Here is an 18,432-nt window from a genome sequence, read left to right on the forward strand (position 1 = left end):
GCATCAGGCAGCGGGCTGTGGCAGGAGCTCGGAGGCCAGGGGTGCCCTTCCCCTGGGAAAGAGACCAGGCATGGCTGGCGGGCAGGGGGTGGAGGCAGGTTGGGGTGCTAGTGGTGCCTGGGGTTGATGGGGCCTGAGTTGAACCCCTTCCTAATTCCTCCTCTGGGATACAGTGGTGACCAATAGCACCTGAGCTAACATTGACTGAACTCTCACCTGTGTCTCACAGCTCTGTTCCACTCCTTCCTCCTCAACAGCATCCCTCGGAGTGGGAACTGTCGTTATCCATTTTACAAAAGAGGCCGCCAACGCTCAGAGTGGGTGTCACTTGCCCAGAGTCCTAGATTACAAAGTAGCTGAGCCCAGCTCCACACTCCAAGCTCTTAACATTTACTCAGTGACTGGGCAGAGGGACAGACAGGGTCTCTGGCTTCCTGGAGCTGGGAGTCTAGGGCAGAGACCCACAGTATGCCAGATGAATAAGTAAACATTCAAGGTAATTTCAGATGGTGCCAACTGCCGTGTGAGCTTGGGGAGGAGGGGGACGCAGCAGGGAAGGCCTTTCTGTGGAGGTGACCGGCTGGAAGGGCTGGAAGAAGGATGTTCCAGGCAGGCTGATCCCCAGGTGCCAAGGTCTTGAAGTGTGTGAGGAACTGGGGGGAAGTCAGTGGGGCTGGAAGGGAGTATGACGGAGGAATAGCAGAGATGTAAGGAGGAAAGACTGTGCAAGGCCTTGTGGGTTTTGAAGGCCTTGTAGTTGGGGTTTGGACTTGAACTCTGAGCCACAAATGGAGCCATGGGAGGGTCTAGAGCAGGAGAGGGCTGTGATCTTGTGGGATCTTGTGTACGAGGTGGCATGAGTTGGGGGTGCTGGGCCTGAGACCCGTGGCAGGAAGAGCCCCCCCTCCACCCTGCGGGGCCCTTGGGAGGTGAGATCGCCGCCTGGGAGGTGAGAAGCAGCCACTTTCCCACCCTGGGGTGTGGCTTCCCCTTTGCAGAATGGGGTCATTTATGGATCACATGATGTGTGCCAGGCATGGCCCCGCCGCGTCTGGGGAATCTTCAGGGCTCATCCCAGCGGACTTGGTCGCGGGAGGCTGTGGAGCTCTGGCACCCAAACCTTAAGGCGCCCCCCCTTCGTGGGCCCCACTGGCTGCGCTGTCCCTGTGTGGGACCTGTCGGAGCAGGCAGGGGTGGTTGTATTTGGAGCCACAGAGATTCCCTAAGAGGCTACACGGGGATGCGACCCGCCCTGGGTGTCCCACGAGGTCCCTCCCCTGGGGGCACCCTTCCGATCCATCCCCAACCTCTGGCTCATGGTCCCTGGGACGCCCTCACCCCACCCGTGACCCGCAAAGCCTGAGGCAGCAGGTGCAAAGGGCACAGTCCTGGTGAAGGTCGTGGCAGCCAGGCCCAGCCCCCCTTCCCGGCTGTGGCCTCTGGTAGGAGGGAGCTTCCCAGCCTGGAGGCTCCTGGGAACTGGGGGTGTGGGCTGCGGGGCCAGCTGGGACTGGCCCGTCGGAGGAGCGGAGGCCTGGGAGAGACGTGGGAGAGGCACAGAGAAAGGCGGAGAAGCGACTGAGAGAGACACACAGAGACGGGGAGAAACAGAGACGGAGAGACCCTGAGAGAACAGAAGAGAGACACACAGAGAGAAAGTGAGGGAGACAGTCATTCATTCATTCACTCAGCGGCTGCTTACTGGGCACAGGCTGTGACCAGGCAGTGCCCACGACAGAACGCAAATTCCTACCCCTGTGGGGCTGACTGGTGGGGACACAGTCCAGAAACATGACAACCGAGTAAATCACGTTGTCGGGAGTGATAAGGGTGAGAGAGACGGGGTGGGGGAAGCGGGAGAACCAGGGGGACTTACGAGCCAGATTCTCCTTATCTGGGGAGGAAAAGGTTCCCACCAGAATCTTGACCGCGCCTGCCCCTCCCCCACTCGCCCCAGACGGGGGGTGGGAGCGGGGAAATGGGGTGGGGCCTGAGCCCGGAGGCCGACGGGACCTAGCTGCTGGGGGGAGGGGATTGAGGCTACCGCTGCCGAAGACCCCTCCTAACCTGGGTTGCCAGGGTCCCTCCGCCGGTGGGACGTCCTTGGGGTGCAGCCCAGGAGGTTCAGTTGGAAGGTAGGTGGAATACAGGGAGGGACCAGTGCCCAGAGGACAGAGAGGACCCCTTTACTTCGGTGGGCGGGGGGAGAGGCTGAAGAACCCTCCCCTTCTCATGTCTCCGGGTCCTCCCACCGCGACGGAGCGTCCCTAGGAGAGAAGCCCAGGCCCGGAGGGGGAAGCTGAGGGCTCGCCTGTGCCAGTCGCCACCAGGGCGCGTTCCGGTGCCGCGGCGGGTGGCACAGGCTGGCAGACACGGGCTGGGAGCCAACTGCTTGCGACCGCCGGCACTCGGCCTTGCGGGCCCGCCCCCTCGCCTGTCAGCTCCAGTCCCGCCCCCCGAACAGAGGCAGCTCACTCAGCTCCAGGCCGCTCGACTGCTGAGCGCACAACACCTGGGCACAGGGGTGAGTGTACAGCACCGGGTCCTTTCGCGCGCGGGGCTCGGCCTGGCCCAGAGGGTGTTGCCCTTGTCACTACCCTTGTCCCCTTGCTTGGGTTCCTCGGCCTTTCCCGAAGGCCTCGCGGGAGAGGAAAACCGGCGACTTCGGGACTGGATGCGGGACCCGGGATGGGGGTGTTTGTGGGGCGCCCGGAATCCCCTGGCCTCGCTCCCTCCCAGCCACGCCACTGCAAGTTTCACTACCTCACTCGTGCCTCCAGGCAAGACGAGGCGAGGCGGGCGGTGCACAGGGTGTGAGCCTCTGTGCAGTGTTCCCAGCAGAGCGAATGTAACCTGTATCTGCGTGTATCTGATGCCCCCTTCCCCCACAGCGTGGCTGAGTCCGTGACTCCCTGTGAGTCCGTATTTGCGCCTGGTTCCCTGTGCAGCTGAAGCTGTCTGGGGTGCATTTGTTTCTGCCATGTCCAACTAAGTCCGTTCCCCTCCCTAGGCCTTGGTTTTCTCATCTGTTAACTGGGACTCCCGTGATTGTGTAACTGTTTCTGCGTGGATGTGTTTGTGTGGGAGCGTGAAAACCTTTGTGCCTGCTTCTATGCAGGGTACTTTGAGCGTCAGCGTCCTCGTCTGTAAATTGGGGACGAGGGGATGATAGCATGCAGTCACAGGTGGGAGGTATTATTATACTTTAATGACATATATACCCTTCTGCAAGAGTCTGTGAGATGTGGATCCTGTCTGCTGCCCTCAGGCTCTGTCGCTGCAAAATGCGTGGATGGGCTCAGCTTTCTCCCTGGGGTTTTGTGGCGGATGAAGGGGGGCTCGCAGAAAAAAGCCCTGTGTGCAGCGAGGTGTGAAGATTGTGGGGCTCTGGGTTCCAGGCTGGGTGTGGGTGGAGTTTGTGAAATTGTGGCCTGTGAGACTAGGCAGAAGATCCCGTCTGCGTGTGGCGGAATTTGTACCTCTTTGCCTGTGTCTCTCTGTCCGTGTGTGAATGGGCATTCGTGTTTCCCTGATGGGGTGTAACTGGGCATTTTGCCCTAGTTTGTGACTATCTGTGCACATGTCCTTGTCGGCGTGTCACTGTATTTGTGTGTCCCTTTCTCTGTGTGGCTATTGCTGTCTGTTTATGATTAATATGCCTCTGGACATCCCTGCTTGTGTGTGAATTATTAGTGTACCTTTCCTGTGGGACTTGTGTTACCCTGTCCCCTTGTGATGTCATTTGTGTGTCTTTGTGTCGGCCTGTCTCCATGGACACCCCCCTGCCATCCCAAACTCCCTCTGGGCCCCGTAGTGCGTGTGGGGTAGGGAGTAGGGGGTTAGGGCCCCCTTCGCAGGTGAGGCCCCGCCCGTGCCCGCCTCCGCAGGCCGCGGGGATGGTGCGCGCCAGGCCTGACATTGCACCCAACCTCTCTGCAGTCTTGGGGCGGGCAGCCCATGGAGCCGGGGCTGCTGCGGCCAGCGCCAGTGAGCGAGGTCATCGTCCTGCACTACAACTACACCGGGAAGCTCCGCGGTGCGCGCTACCAGCCCGGCGCGGGGCTGCGCGCCGACGCCGTCGTGTGCCTGGCCGTGTGCGCGCTCATCGTACTCGAGAACTTGGCCGTGCTGATCGTGCTCGGACGCCACCCGCGCTTCCATGCGCCCATGTTCCTGCTCCTGGGTAGCCTCACGCTGTCCGACCTGTTGGCGGGCGCCGCCTATGCAGCCAACATCCTGTTGTCGGGGCCTCTCACGCTGCGCCTGTCGCCCGCGCTCTGGTTCGCTCGTGAGGGTGGCGTCTTCGTGGCGCTCGCCGCGTCCGTGCTGAGCCTCTTGGCCATCGCGCTCGAGCGCCTCCTCACCATGGAGCGCCGGGGACCCGGACCCGCTCCCGCAGCTCGTCGGGGGCGCACGCTGGCGCTGGCGGCCGCGGCCTGGGGCGTGTCGCTGCTCCTCGGGCTACTGCCCGCGCTCGGCTGGAATTGTCTCGGCCATCTGGACGCCTGCTCCACGGTCCTGCCGCTCTATGCTAAGGCCTACGTGCTCTTCTGCGTGCTCGCCTTTGTTGGCATCCTGGCTGCCATCTGCGCACTCTACGCGCGGATCTACTGCCAAGTGCGCTCCAAAGCGCGGCGCCTGGGGGCCCACCCCGGGACTGGCGAGGGCGCCTCGACCCGCGCACGCCACACGCCGCGCTCGTTGGCTCTGTTGCGCACGCTCAGCGTGGTGCTCCTGGCCTTCGTGGCTTGTTGGGGACCACTCTTCCTGCTGCTCTTGCTGGACGTGGCGTGCCCGGCGCGCGCCTGCCCTGTGCTCCTGCAGGCGGACCCCTTCCTGGGCCTGGCCATGGCCAACTCGCTTCTGAACCCCATCATCTACACGTTCACCAACCGCGACATGCGCCAAGCGCTCCTGCGCCTTCTCTGCTGCGGCCGCCGCTGGTGCAGCCTAGGCCCGGGTGCCTCCCAGCCGTCGGGGAGCCCCCCTGGGGCTTCGGGCGGCCTGCAGCGCTGGCTGCCTCCTGGCCTGGATGGCAGCTCCAGCCACTCCGAGCGCTCGTCACCCCAGCGGGACAGGCTGGACACCAGCGGCTCGACAGGCAACCCTGGCGCGCTCACAGCCGCCTGGACCCTGGTACCCCCTCCAGCCGCAGACTGACGCCCTTTGGTCCGCCACTGGCCTCCCTAAGAGCTCTTTCGCAGACTTTCTTGCTAAATTAAGGAATTTATAGGAAAAGCAGCTGAAGATGGTGGAGGCAGAAAAGACGCAGGAGAATGTATTTTATTGCCGCTAAACCCCACAGCAATGAACAAAACAGACAAAAATCCCTTCCCTTGTGGGATGGATGTTCTGGTGGCGGACATAGACAACGGAATGAAGAGGTATGGAGATAATTCCAGTGACAATACAGTGATGCGATGGTGGTCAGGGGATGCCTCTCTGCAGAGGTGGTAACGTGTGACGTGAGATGGACGGTCCCGGGAACTTCTGAAGGAAGATCATTTCAGGGTGGGGCTGCAAAGGCCCTGAGCCTAGAATATGCCTGTGTGTTCTCTGAAAAGCACATATGTCAATGTGGCTGGAGCGGAGGATGGAGAGGGAGAGTGGGAGGAAACAAAGGCAGGGGAATAATGGGACAGATGGGGCAGGGACTTATGAGCCCAGGGGAGGACTTTCTTTTGCTCTGAGTGAAGTGGGTTCATGGAGCGTTCTAGGCAGAGGAGGGACTTAATCTGGCTCACGTGTTTACAGATGCCTCTGGTCTCTGTGGAGGGTGAAGCTAGGAGAACAAGGTGATGGTGACTGCACTGGCCTAGGGGAGTGATGAGAAGGAATCAGACCATGTGGATTCTCCATGGATTTGGGAGGTATTGGACAGAATTCCGGAGGAAACTGGGTGTGGGGGAGAAAGGAGTCAAGGACAGCTCTTCACTCGAGAGGAGACACCAAAGACAGGGCACCCTAAAATTTTACTCTAGGAGACTCAGCCAATTCCTATCTGAAACAAGATTTCTTTGAATGTGGTGTCAGATCCTTCATAAAGAATAAAAATACAATCGAATAATAAAAGTGATTACAGTTTATTGTGCCTGGATAGTCGCCCCATAGTGCTAGGCCCAGGACAGGCCTTTTTCTCACCCTTACCGCAACCTTTCAAGGTAGGTTTCCTCACCCCCATTTGACAGATGAGGAAACTCCAAGAACAAAGTACCTTGTCCCAGTGTCTGAGCCAGGATACAAGACCAGGTGGTCCAGGCTCCAAGGTCCGAGGAGGCACAGGCTTGATGTCTGGTCCCTCTGGAGGGGTCTGTTAAGGCCAAGCAGACACTCCCTCCTTCAAGGGTCTACATTTTCGTCCAGGGGCGATCCTAGGGCCCCGTTTGTGCCCATAAAAGGCTCCAGGAGCGGAGGCCGCGTCTGCCAGCTGTCGCTGGCCCCCAGGTGTCCCCAGGCGTATTCCTAACCTCTGTGCGGAGGGGCTGGCGGGAGAGGGGTGGGGTGGGTGTGGGGAAAGGATTGGGGGCTTCGGGCTCAGATTGCGGCACGCCACCTGCCGGGAAACATCGGAACTGCAGGCAGCCGTAAGTAAAGATCGCGGTGTGTTTTGGGGCGTGGAGCGGGGGCTGACCCCTGCAGACCGTACGCACGGGGAAACAACCTACTTCCTGGAACACAAACACACTCAAACCTGGGGTCGCCTCCCAGGGCACTTCGAGAACTGGACCCAATCTCCCACCTGGCCTGGTTCCCCTATCCCCAGGCTCCTGTTATCTTCCGGGGCAACCTGAGACACCCCACCCCATTGTTCAGTTGTGTGATAGTGTGATGGCAGACGAGTTATTCACTTGTTCACATCTTACAAAATTCAAAAAGCACCAGTTCCCCCTCCTGGATGCATACACTATTGGGAAACTTCCAGAGCTATTCTGTGGATAAATGAGCTGAAAGGTAAATACACCTCTCTCGTTTTACACGTTAGCACTGCTCTCCACCTTGCTTTGATCACTTAATAGTATATCTTGGAAATTGTTGCACATCTAGATTTTGTACTGTGTTAATTGGCTCTGGCTGCCATAACAAATACCATAGTCTAGGTGGCTTAAACAGCCAAAATTTATTTCTCACAGTTCTGGAGGCTGGAAGTCCAAGATCAAGGTGTCAGCATGGTTGGGTTCTGGTAAGTGCTCTCTTCCTGGCTTGTAGACAGCTGCCTTCTGCTGTGTCCTCACATGGTGGAGAAAGAGAAGCAAGCTCTCTGGTGTCTCCTCTGATAAGGGCACTCATGCCATCACGAGGGCCCCACCCTCAAGGCCTCATCTAAACCTAATTACCTTCCTAAATCCCCATCTCCAAATACCATCACCTTGGGGGTTAGGGCTTCAAAATATGATGATGGGGGGGCACAATTCAGTCCATAGTACTTTTTTCTTTTTTTCCACATTAAAAAAAATCGAAGTAAACATGTCTTGCTTCTTTTCACTGGCTGCATGGTATTTCACAGCATAGACATACCACCACTTATACCAGGGCCCTAGGGAGGGACACGTGTTGAGTCCAACACCTTGCCTTTATACACAGTGTGGCAATAAACATCTGTGTACATACATTCTCCTGCACCCGTGCCAGTGTACCTTGGATAAATTTCTACATGTGGCACTGCTGGATCACAGGTCTTGTAGATGTTATTTTGAGATACTGGAGGTTTCTTTCGGCCTGTGGAGGAGGGTGCGGGTTTCCTCACAGTCTCAGTCACTCCCTGTACAGTATTTGCCGGCTATGCTATTGCGCCCCCTCTGGAGCTACCCAGAACTGCAGCTTCACGCAACTGGAATGGGAGGAGCAGGGAGGAACCCCACTCCAGCCTCGGACACCGGATTAATCCCAGACCCTGAGCAGGGAGGCTGAATCTTCCAGGTTCACCCCGGAAGCGGGTGGAATCCTTTCTTAGACCAACATCTGTTCAGCCTAGTGTTTCATATAGATGGACTCTTTTAAAAAAAACTTAAATACATTTACTTAAAAACTAACTTTATATCACAAACAGCATAAATGGCAAATCAGTATCACTTGCCATGAAAAATAACAATCCATATTTATTGGGCCCTAGCGTTCTCCTTTAGTTCTCCCGATAACCTAGCAGGTATTAACATTTTACAGGGAGGAAACTGAAGCATGGAGAGGTTAAATTATGGGCCCACCAGCACAGAGCTAGAGAGTGGCAAAGCAGTTGTTCGAATGCCTGCCCGCGAGCTCCACGCGCCTCCAGACTGGAGATAAAAAATAAAGACAATGCAAATGCAAGTAGGTAGACAATTCTGGCTGGATCCTGCGGCCGCCTTAATGTGAGGCCTGCACTGTGTGGAGTTAAAGGGAGAACAGGTCGTGGAGAGCAGACCTGCGCTGACACGACGAAACCCGGCGGATGGAAGGGGCTGCGAAGGAGGGACGGGCCGGGTGGGCTTGGCCATGCGCCCTCGCCCGACGCCCCATTCCTCGCTCATGGGCGCTGGGCACCTGCGGGAAGGGCGGGGAATCGCGACTCCTTCCCCGCTGCGCCCTCTCCCTGCCTCCTTCCTGGGCGTCCCGAGGCTGCCCCCCATTCGACGGCCGCAATCCCGCAGGCCCCGCCGCCCCAAAGCCGAGGCCCCCCAGACGGCGGAAGCTCCCGCGGGACCCTGACAGTGAAGGTTAGGCTGGAGTCTCGCCCGACCGGGCCACGGCCCCTCGGGCTTCCCGGAAGCTCGGTGCGCGGGTGGCACCACCGTACCCGGAGCCACCGCCGCGCCCCTGGCATCCCCACCCCTCCTCGAGAGCAGCGGAGGCTACGCAGAGACGCAGGTGAGCGCGCCGGCGGCGGCAGCGGCGGGGTGGGGTGTCCACTGATCCCTGGTGCGGGGAAGCGCTGGGCCTCGAACCTGGGCCTCATTCTCCGCGGCTCCGACCACGCGGCTGGGTGCGCTGCGGTCCTTGGCCCCGCCGCAATGACCGGCGCTGTGGTCGCCGCGCTGGGGCTGCGCAACAGGGCGACAGCTAGCGTGGGCGGGTGAAGGGAGCGGCCCTGCCGCGGGAAGCCTGGGGCCGCGGGGACTTTTATTCTGACACGGCCGGCGCCCGGCTCTGCTTAGTCATGGTGACCTGCGCGCGTTCTGCGCCTCCCCCCTGCGCACTGCGATGGAGGCGTCCGGGCCTGGGCGACGGAGGCGGAGCCCGAGCGCGGCCATGGCGGGGTGAGTGGGGCGGCCAGCGCCCGGGCTGAGGGCGCCACGGGCCGTGAGCGCCCTGCGGCCGTGCCCGGGGGCCAGAGAACCGGGAGATGCGGGACCGGTCTCGGGGTTCCCGCGGCTCCGCGGAGGGCCAGGAGGGCGCGGCTCGAGTCCTATCCTTTTGTTGGACGGCGCGACTCGCGGGGTGGCCCGGGAGCGACGCAAGCCGAGCGAGAGGCCCAGGGAGCGCCGCTCGGACGGAGGCCCGGGGACCCCGGGGAGTTGGGGGGCTTGGTTTGCGCCCTGGGGATGGCAGTGGAGAGGCCGCGGCGGGGTCACTTCCTCCCTTCTCCAGGCCTTGGCGGCTCAGGCGGGACATGCGCAGTCCCCCACTTACCGCTTCTTGGGGGGAAGTGCCCGGTGCCCAGGGGGCACCGTTGATCTATTGGCCAAAGACCGAGAGGCAGGCCTGGGTCTCGGCTGGGGAGAGGCGGCCAAGCGGCATCCAGGGCCCGGTGGAGGAGGGTGCTCTGGCAGGGACAGTGGAGTGGGCATTCAGCCAGCCACAGCTTACTGACCTCTGCGGGGTGCCAGGCCCCAGGCAGGATGCAGGGGAGGCACATGAGAGGATGGGCATAACCCTGACCTACACAGGTCTACCTGCTCTCTGAAGCCTGGGGCTCAGGGCCAGAGGAACAGGCCATCCTTCAACAAGCAAGCAAAGGAGCTCCTTTCCATTCTTGACAAGTGCTGTGATGGAAATAAAACAGGGAGGAGGTGACTCTGAGTCGAGCCCAGAGAAAGATAAGATGAAGAACCCAGGGAGCCTCTTGCAGACCACCCCCCCCCCACGCCACTCCCCACAGGACTTTTCAAAACATAACTCATGCCCTGGCCCTCCAGACTCCACAGGGTTCACCGAAAGCCTCCCTTCATTAGTCAGTCTCTCTCATTACACTCCTCCTTGATTCTCTAGATTGTCTCTCATCATTCTGCCTCTGAGCCTTTGCACTTGCTGTTCCCTCTGCCTGGAAAACTAACTCCCACCCCCAGCTTCTTCATACGTTCACCCTTCTGGTCTCAGCTCCAACAGAGGCCTGGACTACCTGATTTAAAAAAAACTGCCCTCATATGACACTGTCCCAATGCTGTTGTCATTTTCTTTATAACCCCAGTTTCTGCTCCAGTCTTGCTTATTTTACTTATGGCCCTTCCCTCCCCAGTGTCAGCACCAGCGGGGCACAGTGCATTTCTGTCTTGGTCACTGCTGTGTCCCCGGTGCCTAGAACAGTGCCTGGCATACAGTAGGTGCTCAATAAATGTTGGTGAGGTGAATGAAGGAATGAGTTGGACATGTCCTAGGAAGGGAGGGGCCACCAGAGAGCTGGAACAGAATGAGCAAAGGGAAGAGGTGGACAGGAGCTGACTGTGAAGGGCTTTGCAAGCCATTGAAGAATTTGGTTTTATTCTTCATGCCACGGAGTTGTAGGGGGATTCTGAGCAGGGAAGGGACACCATCTGATCTATGATTTAGGCTGGACCCTCGGGCTGGTGAGGCCATGGGGCAGTTAGGGAGTGCAAATGCACACTGCTTCACCTGTGCTTAGGAAGGAAAACTGGGCTAGGAGTTACTTTATCTTAGAAAAGAAGGCCTGGCCCCAGGCCCTCCCCCCAGCCCTGTGCTCTCCCTCCTCCAGGCCCCTGAGTGCCAGTGGTGGTGTTGTCCCTTGTCACCTGGAACCCCATGCAGCTGGAACCCGGGCCTAGTGGGGCTGGGGCCCACACCCAATTCCTACCCTTGAGGTCACAGCGCCCTGAGGGGGCAGGGGACACGGTGATGTACGCCTCCACCGAGTGCAAGGCCGAGGTGACGCCCTCCCAGCACGGCAACCGCACCTTTAGCTACACCCTGGAGGATCACACCAAGCAGGCCTTCGGCATCATGAACGAACTGCGGCTCAGCCAGCAGCTGTGTGATGTCACGCTGCAGGTCAAGTACCAGGACGCACCAGCCGCCCAGTTCATGGCCCACAAGGTGGTGCTGGCCTCATCCAGCCCCGTCTTCAAGGCCATGTTCACCAATGGGCTGCGGGAGCAGGGCATGGAGGTGGTGTCCATTGAGGGCATCCACCCCAAGGTCATGGAGCGCCTCATTGAGTTCGCCTACACGGCCTCCATCTCCATGGGTGAGAAGTGTGTGCTCCACGTCATGAACGGTGCCGTCATGTACCAGATTGACAGCGTGGTCCGCGCCTGCAGCGACTTCCTGGTGCAGCAGCTGGATCCCAGCAACGCCATTGGCATCGCCAACTTCGCCGAGCAGATCGGCTGTACTGAGCTGCACCAGCGTGCCCGAGAGTACATCTACATGCACTTTGGGGAGGTGAGCAAGGGGAGCGGACGTGGAGCCAGGGCTTGGGAGCAGCATCAGAAGGACCAGGGAACAGACAGGTGGTCATCACTGTCTCCCCTTAAGATGTGAAGGGTCAAGGCAAGGAGCTGGAGAAACATGGGGTTCTGGTTTCCTAGTCTACATATCTGGGGCAACTCTGGGAAACAGCGAGGAAAGTGAGGCCTTCACGGGTTTCTGGGCCCCCTGGTCTCTCTGGGGTCAAAGGTGGGGATAGGGTGCAGTGAATATGTTGGCAGTTCCATCCTGGTGTGCTGAGCAGGGCCTGACCTTTCAGTCAGTCCGCCATTATTTATTGAACACCCATGGCGTGCTGTTGACTGCAAGTATGACCCTTACACATGTTTTCTTTGGTCCACGGAGTGTTGTCCTTGCACTATTCTTTGTTTCGTTTTCGTTTTTAAGTGGAGGAAGTTGTGAATAGAGAAAATAAGTGCTTGTTTAGCACTTGCTGTGGGCCAGCCCCTGTTCTAAGTGATTTTCATCCTTTAAGTCACTGAATCTTCCCAGCTCTCCTGAGAGGAGGTATGCTTTGGAGTGCCTTCTTGGAAGTTTTCAAAGTCATCCTCCAGTGGCTGGGACCAGCTGCGGTGGACACTACCCTGATCCCCACTCCTCTTCTTCTCTACCACCTTGGGGGTTGTCCAGATGCTCCAAGAAGCTCTGGCATTAGTCCTAAGGCCTGTGGCTTCCAGGAAGGTGGTCCAAGCGCAAGGCTCTCCCACTGACCTGCACAGCATTGGTTTCAAGGGATTGCATGGGCTTGGGGGTACCAGAAAATTGGGAACCCGCTTATGTGGGGTGACTGAAATTATTTATATAGACCAGTGCCTGGCAAGAAATATTTACCCCAGGAGTAGCCCTGCTATGAGATAGCTACTAATTTAATCCCCTTTTTATAGAGGAAGAAAACCAAGACCTGGAATGTTTCAGATCTTTGCCCAAAGTCACACAGAAAGTAGTAGGCCGAAATTGCAACTCAGGCTGTTTTCTTCGAGCCTGAACTTTTTTTTCTTTCTAGAATATTCTATTGCTATTGCCTTTGTAGTCTGTCTGCTATTTTGAAAAGTAATTTCCTTAAAAGAAAAGGGTAACGTTCAAATACAAAATCATAAAAAAACGTACACGGTACATCGTGTCCTTGCCCATTTACCTGAGTACTTGTGTACTACACGCTTGGCTCACGTAATGTAACTCATTTGATCCTCACACACTGTGAGGTTCATACTATTCACATCCCCATTTCACACCTGAGGAAGCTGAGGTCGTCAGAGGCAGGTTGAGTGACTTGTCCAAGGTCATAGCACTGTTGAAGGGCGGGCTGGGGGGGTGGGGAGGTGGAGAGAGACATGGAAGTCAGCCCGTCACACAAATGCCCTCTGCAGGTGGCCAAGCAAGAGGAGTTCTTCAACCTGTCCCACTGCCAGCTGGTGACCCTCATCAGCCGGGACGATCTGAACGTGCGCTGCGAGTCTGAGGTCTTCCACGCCTGTATCAACTGGGTCAAGTACGACTGCGAGCAGCGGCGCTTCTACGTGCAGGCGCTGCTGCGGGCTGTGCGCTGCCACTCGCTCACCCCCCACTTCCTGCAGATGCAGCTGCAGAAGTGTGAGATCCTGCAGTCGGACTCCCGCTGCAAGGACTACCTGGTGAAGATCTTCCAGGAGCTCACCCTGCACAAGCCCACACAGGTGATGCCCTGCCGGGCGCCCAAGGTGGGCCGGCTCATCTACACGGCCGGCGGTTACTTCCGCCAGTCACTCAGCTACTTGGAGGCCTACAACCCCAGCGATGGCACCTGGCTCCGGTTGGCGGACCTGCAGGTGCCAAGGAGCGGGCTGGCGGGCTGTGTGGTAGGTGGGCTGCTGTATGCCGTGGGTGGTCGGAACAACTCCCCCGATGGCAACACCGACTCCAGCGCCCTGGACTGCTACAACCCCATGACCAACCAGTGGTCGCCCTGCGCCTCCATGAGCGTACCTCGAAACCGAATCGGGGTTGGGGTCATCGATGGGCACATCTATGCTGTCGGCGGCTCCCATGGCTGTATCCACCACAACAGTGTGGAGAGGTGAGTGGCGGCGTCTGGAGGGGTGGGCTCCAAGGGTTCCACTGCTGACGGGTCCCAAGCCATTGGGATCTGGGGGTTCCCCCTGTTGTTGAGTGCTTTTCTCTGTGCCTTGCCTTCAGGGAGTGGAAGCCTCAAGGTGAAGCTAAACTCCTGGGAGATTTATGGTCGTGACCTTGGATGCTGGGTCTGGGCCTGGCAGCTGTTTACAGGGCCACCACAAATGCACACAGCAACTTTATGCAGCTTTGGAAAAAGTTCCATCAGTTTGAAATTGTTGTAATATGCTAATTTTGTTAAAACGTGACACCTCACTGCCATCTGTCCACAAATTGTTGTAATAAACATATGTATGAGGCCTGCTACGTGGTAGGTCCCCCCTCAGATGTGGTGCCCTTGTGCAGTACACAGTCTGCACAACTGTGCATGGTGACCCTGTGTTTAGAGGCCAAGTATTTTGGGCTTTTGACTCTCCTATAGCCTCGTCCTCTGCCTTCTTGTTTTCCAGAGGTGTGAGCCAGAATACAGTTCTCACCTGGAACTTGTTAAAACAAACTCCCCGGCCCACGACAGGGGATGCTGGAGATCTGGCATTGGTGGGTTTGGAGTGAGGCTGGGGAGTAGGAATTTTAAACAAACACCCCAGAGGCTTCTAATGTACACGGTCTGTGAATAGGATGATGAGATGATGCATCGCCCTCAACAGGCCACTTTCGAGAAGAAAAGGGGCCCTATGAATTATTCCAGGAGCACAGGCCTGAACTGGAAGTGCCTGAGCCAACTGGGACATATGGTTACTCCGTCGTTGAGCATCATACTTTGAGAAGAACCATGCCAGGGGGTAGCCTAGTTGTTCGGACTGGGGTTCTGGTGTCCAAGAGAGCTGGATCAAACCCCGGGTCTGCCACTTCCTGGGTGACCCTGAGTATGCCATCTCACCTCTCTGTGCCTCTGTCTTGTCATCTGTGAGGTGGGGGACAATAGCGAGGACTCCTTTCCCCACTAGGCTGTGTGGGGCTTTGGTGAGATAATACACATAACACTCAACACAGGCAGTGGTATGATGGAGCCATTGGGGTCCAACAGATGTGCATGTGACCTTGAGCAGATGGTGGCTGTGAACCTCAGTTTCCTCATCTGGAAAATGGATCTACTGATAACTTGTGTTTTGGGGAATCCTTGTGAGAATTAAAGAGTTCAAGTGCCTAAAGACATAGCAGAATATCAGTGGGGGTTAGTGTTCCAGGTCAGCTGTGGTTGCTGCTGTCATTGTTATTATGTCGTTGCAGGTATGAGCCAGAGCGGGATGAGTGGCACTTGGTGGCCCCAATGCTGACACGAAGGATCGGGGTGGGAGTGGCTGTCCTCAACCGTCTACTCTACGCGGTCGGGGGCTTTGACGGGACGAACCGCCTTAACTCAGCCGAGTGTTACTACCCAGAGAGAAACGAGTGGCGAATGATCACACCCATGAACACCATCCGAAGTGGGGCAGGTGCGCAGGGGCTGCAGGGAGGGGAGAGAAGAGGAACACCTTCCCACCCCTGGGCGTGAAACTCGGCCAGGCCTCCTGTTTCAGCCTTAAACCCCGTGGCACACACAGGAGAGCTAGATTCTGATAGAGTCCATGCTCTTCTTTCCCGGCTTTGTTTCTAAAGGGTCACTCGGGAGAGGGGAGAAGGGGGAGGGGAGGGTCCCCCCGCCCAAGAAGGTGGTGGCTGAGGCCTGCAAGGCCAGGCCCCGGAGTCACCCTCTCTGTGTGGTACCACTTAGGAGTCTGCGTCCTGCACAACTGCATCTATGCTGCGGGGGGCTACGATGGTCAGGACCAGCTGAACAGCGTGGAACGCTACGACGTGGAGACAGAAACGTGGACTTTCGTAGCCCCCATGAAGCATCGGCGAAGCGCTCTGGGAATTACTGTGCACCAGGGAAGAATCTATGTTCTCGGTGAGGCCCTGGTGGTGGGGGCCTGGGTGGAGAAGCCTACCTAACCCCATCTTTTAGGGGCAGGCTCCAGTCCTGGCAGGAAGGCATCTTGTGGTTTCTTCTCCTCTTTTTCCCCCGCCCTCGGAGGGAGCAACCATCCCTTCTGCTCTCCCTGCAGGAGGCTATGACGGTCACACGTTCTTGGACAGCGTGGAGTGTTACGACCCAGACACGGACACCTGGAGCGAGGTGACCTGCATGACATCTGGCCGGAGTGGAGTTGGCGTCGCTGTCACCATGGAACCCTGCCGGAAGCAGATTGACCAGCAGAACTGTACCTGTTGAGCCACTTTTGTTTCTTGGGCAAAAAAATGTTCCAATCCAGAGTACTGTCGTCTTTGTACAAAAACAGGGACAAAAGAAAAGGCTACAGAGCAAATGCTTGTCCTCCAGGATGGGAGGCTGGGATGCCTCAGTGTTAAAATGACAACTCGAAAGAAAAGGCCAGAATGGGAACCCGTGAGCCCATCAGAGTAGTCCCAGGAATGTCCAAGAGAGCCTGCCCGGGAGGTGGGTGCGGGAAGGGCAGGCCCCCCGGGGAGAGGCCCCTACACCTGCTACCCCGAGACCAGGCCTGGGTCCCACACCAGCAGCCACCACCTCCCTTTGGGATGAAAGCAGGTGCTGAGGACAGGCTGGTTTTTGTTCCCTGCATCTTCGTGATTGGTTCTTGGAGGCCTGGGAACGAGCCAACTGAGGCCCCTCCAGAGGTGTGGACCCCGGGGATGGGCCTGTACATAGAAACCATTGGGTATCACTGCCCTGGACAGTCATTTTGTTGATAAGTAACCTGTAACTTTCCATTGAAAATAAAGAACAAACTAACTAGTGTCTTCCACCCGGGCTCTCAGCTGGAGGTCTTGAGCCAGTGGGACGGAAAGGACTCTTCTCCTGAAATGCACTCAAGTCTTCGAGTTAGGGCTTGGATTTGAAACCAGTTTGTTATCTCAGCCCATTGAATTTTGATATGTAGGTTATCTTTCTCCCCATGGGCAAGCCACACAGGGCTCACTTTGTCTGTCACTTTTAGCTGCTTTGCAGACAGTGACCCAACTCCTTGACTCATCTCCTAGGGCTCCCTGAGGTTAATTGCACACGCGAACAGTTTGTATTTTAAGGAGGACTATCCCCAGCACGCCTTCCAAATTCCGTGAAAGTCCATCCATCATCTTTATACACTTCAGTAATGTAGACCGAGCCTTTTATTTTATTTAGGTGTCTGGGACAAAGGGGTTCTTGAGAATTTTCTTCAGGCAAAGGGTTCAACAGCCTGGTTCCTTCTGAACTATATGTGTGAACGGAGTACGTGGCCTGGATCTTTTCTGCGAGTCAGCTCTGTTCGTGCTGGGGGAGTGGAGAAAAGAAGAATGAAGTATGGTCTCAACTATTGGGGATTTCACAGGTTCTTCCAAACAGCTTAGAGGAAACATTTGATTCCTTCCCTGCCAGGAGCAACAAGAGAAGCCACCACAATGAGAAGCCCGCGCACTGCAATGAAGAGTAGCCCCCGCTCGTGGCAGCTAGAGAGAGCCCGCACGCAGCAATGAAGACCTAACACAGCCAGAAAAAATAAATAAATTTATTAAAAAATACTAATATCAATAAAAATAATAATATATTAAAAAAAGTATCCAGTTGGGGAGAAAACAATTTTTATATTAGGTCTCTCTGTTCATGAACTTGGTATATCCATCTATTTAGTGAAGACTTTGCTGTCCTTCAGGAAAGCTTTATAATTTCTCCACAAAGGGCTTGCAGTAGGTTTTATGGGAGTTTTATAGGCCTTGCTCTTGTCAATGAGATCTTTACTCACTGATCCTTTTAAATTGATATTTCTGTTATGGGGAAGTTGTTGATATAGATGTATTGGTCTTCTGCCAGCTTCTTTCTAGTATCTTTTTTTTTTTAGCAGATAGCCATCTACAAATAATGATAGTGTAATGTCATCTTCCCAATAGTTCTACAACTCATTTCTTTTCCTTGTCTTACAGCATTAGCTAAGACATCCTATACAATTTTGATTAGTAATGGTAATAGTGGGCATAGTTGTCTTACTTCTAACTATAAGGTGACTGCTTCTAATGTTCCACCATTACTTCTGATACTTGCCAAAACATTTTCTGTAATCTGTGCCTTAAGTTTTGCTGGAAACTTTATCAAGTTCAGGAAGCTCCCTCCTATACCTAGTTTGCTACATCTTTTTAAAAAATCATAAATGGATGTTGAATTTTCTAGATGTCTCTCATTCACGAGGTGGGTGCCAAGAAACTGCATTTCTAACAAGTTCCCAGTTGATGCTGAAGCTGCTCGTCCAGGGACCACATTTTGAGACATTGGCGTAGAACAAGAATAATGGGTTAAAGGCAAATTCTGAGAACATTTAAGGAGTAGAGGGATGTAAGAGAAGGCCCGATAGGAGCACAACAGCAGCAGAAAATTACAAGAAAAACTAAGAAATGTACAGTGTCACAGAAGCCAAGTGGTGAAAAATTTGAGCACAAAAAGTTTAAAAGAATCACACTATTAAATACAAAGCAGTTCAGAAAGAGACCTTCAAATGCTCACTGGATTTGGCGATTGGAAGGTAAGCTTACTAAGAACCATTTTGGTAGAATTGTGAGGGTAAAGCAATAGATTCTGCAGGTGTTTATCGAATGCCTCCTTAGAACAGGCACTGTTGCCGAGGAGATAACACTGAAGGATGCTGAAAGAAGGAATATCTCTTTTGAGACATTTGGGTGAGAAGAGGCAAAGTACGC

General features: G+C 55.9%; 2 protein-coding genes across 6 annotated transcripts; both read left to right on the forward strand.

Annotated features, from left to right (window-relative positions):
• Positions 1-1,488: 1,488 nt before the first annotated feature.
• On the forward strand, positions 1,489-6,131 carry S1PR5 (sphingosine-1-phosphate receptor 5). Of its 3 annotated transcripts, none has more exons than XM_030879667.3 (2): positions 1,489-2,135; positions 3,940-6,131. In XM_030879667.3, exon 2 carries the CDS (start codon positions 3,958-3,960, stop codon positions 5,158-5,160), a length of 1,203 nt encoding a protein of 400 aa, XP_030735527.1. In that variant the 5' UTR covers positions 1,489-2,135; positions 3,940-3,957; the 3' UTR covers positions 5,161-6,131. The 3 variants fall into 3 exon arrangements, with proteins under 3 accessions (XP_030735527.1, XP_030735529.1, XP_060153112.1); XM_030879669.3 differs by having other exon boundaries at positions 1,489-1,658; XM_060297129.2 differs by having other exon boundaries at positions 1,490-2,524.
• A 2,562-nt stretch (positions 6,132-8,693) lies between these two features.
• Positions 8,694-16,511, forward strand: KEAP1 (kelch like ECH associated protein 1). 3 transcript variants are annotated; one of them, XM_030879662.3, is made up of 6 exons: positions 8,694-8,841; positions 10,904-11,589; positions 13,002-13,687; positions 14,974-15,179; positions 15,458-15,634; positions 15,792-16,511. In XM_030879662.3, exons 2-6 carry the CDS (start codon positions 10,951-10,953, stop codon positions 15,956-15,958), a joined length of 1,875 nt encoding a protein of 624 aa, XP_030735522.1. In that variant the 5' UTR covers positions 8,694-8,841; positions 10,904-10,950; the 3' UTR covers positions 15,959-16,511. The 3 variants fall into 3 exon arrangements, with proteins under 3 accessions (XP_030735522.1, XP_030735521.1, XP_030735520.1); XM_030879661.3 differs by lacking the exon at positions 8,694-8,841 and adding an exon at positions 8,866-9,230; XM_030879660.3 differs by lacking the exon at positions 8,694-8,841 and having other exon boundaries at positions 8,866-11,589.
• Positions 16,512-18,432: the final 1,921 nt, after the last annotated feature.

This window comes from Globicephala melas, chromosome 3, assembly GCF_963455315.2.
Source record: "Globicephala melas chromosome 3, mGloMel1.2, whole genome shotgun sequence".
Classification (NCBI taxonomy): Eukaryota; Metazoa; Chordata; class Mammalia; order Artiodactyla; family Delphinidae; genus Globicephala; species Globicephala melas.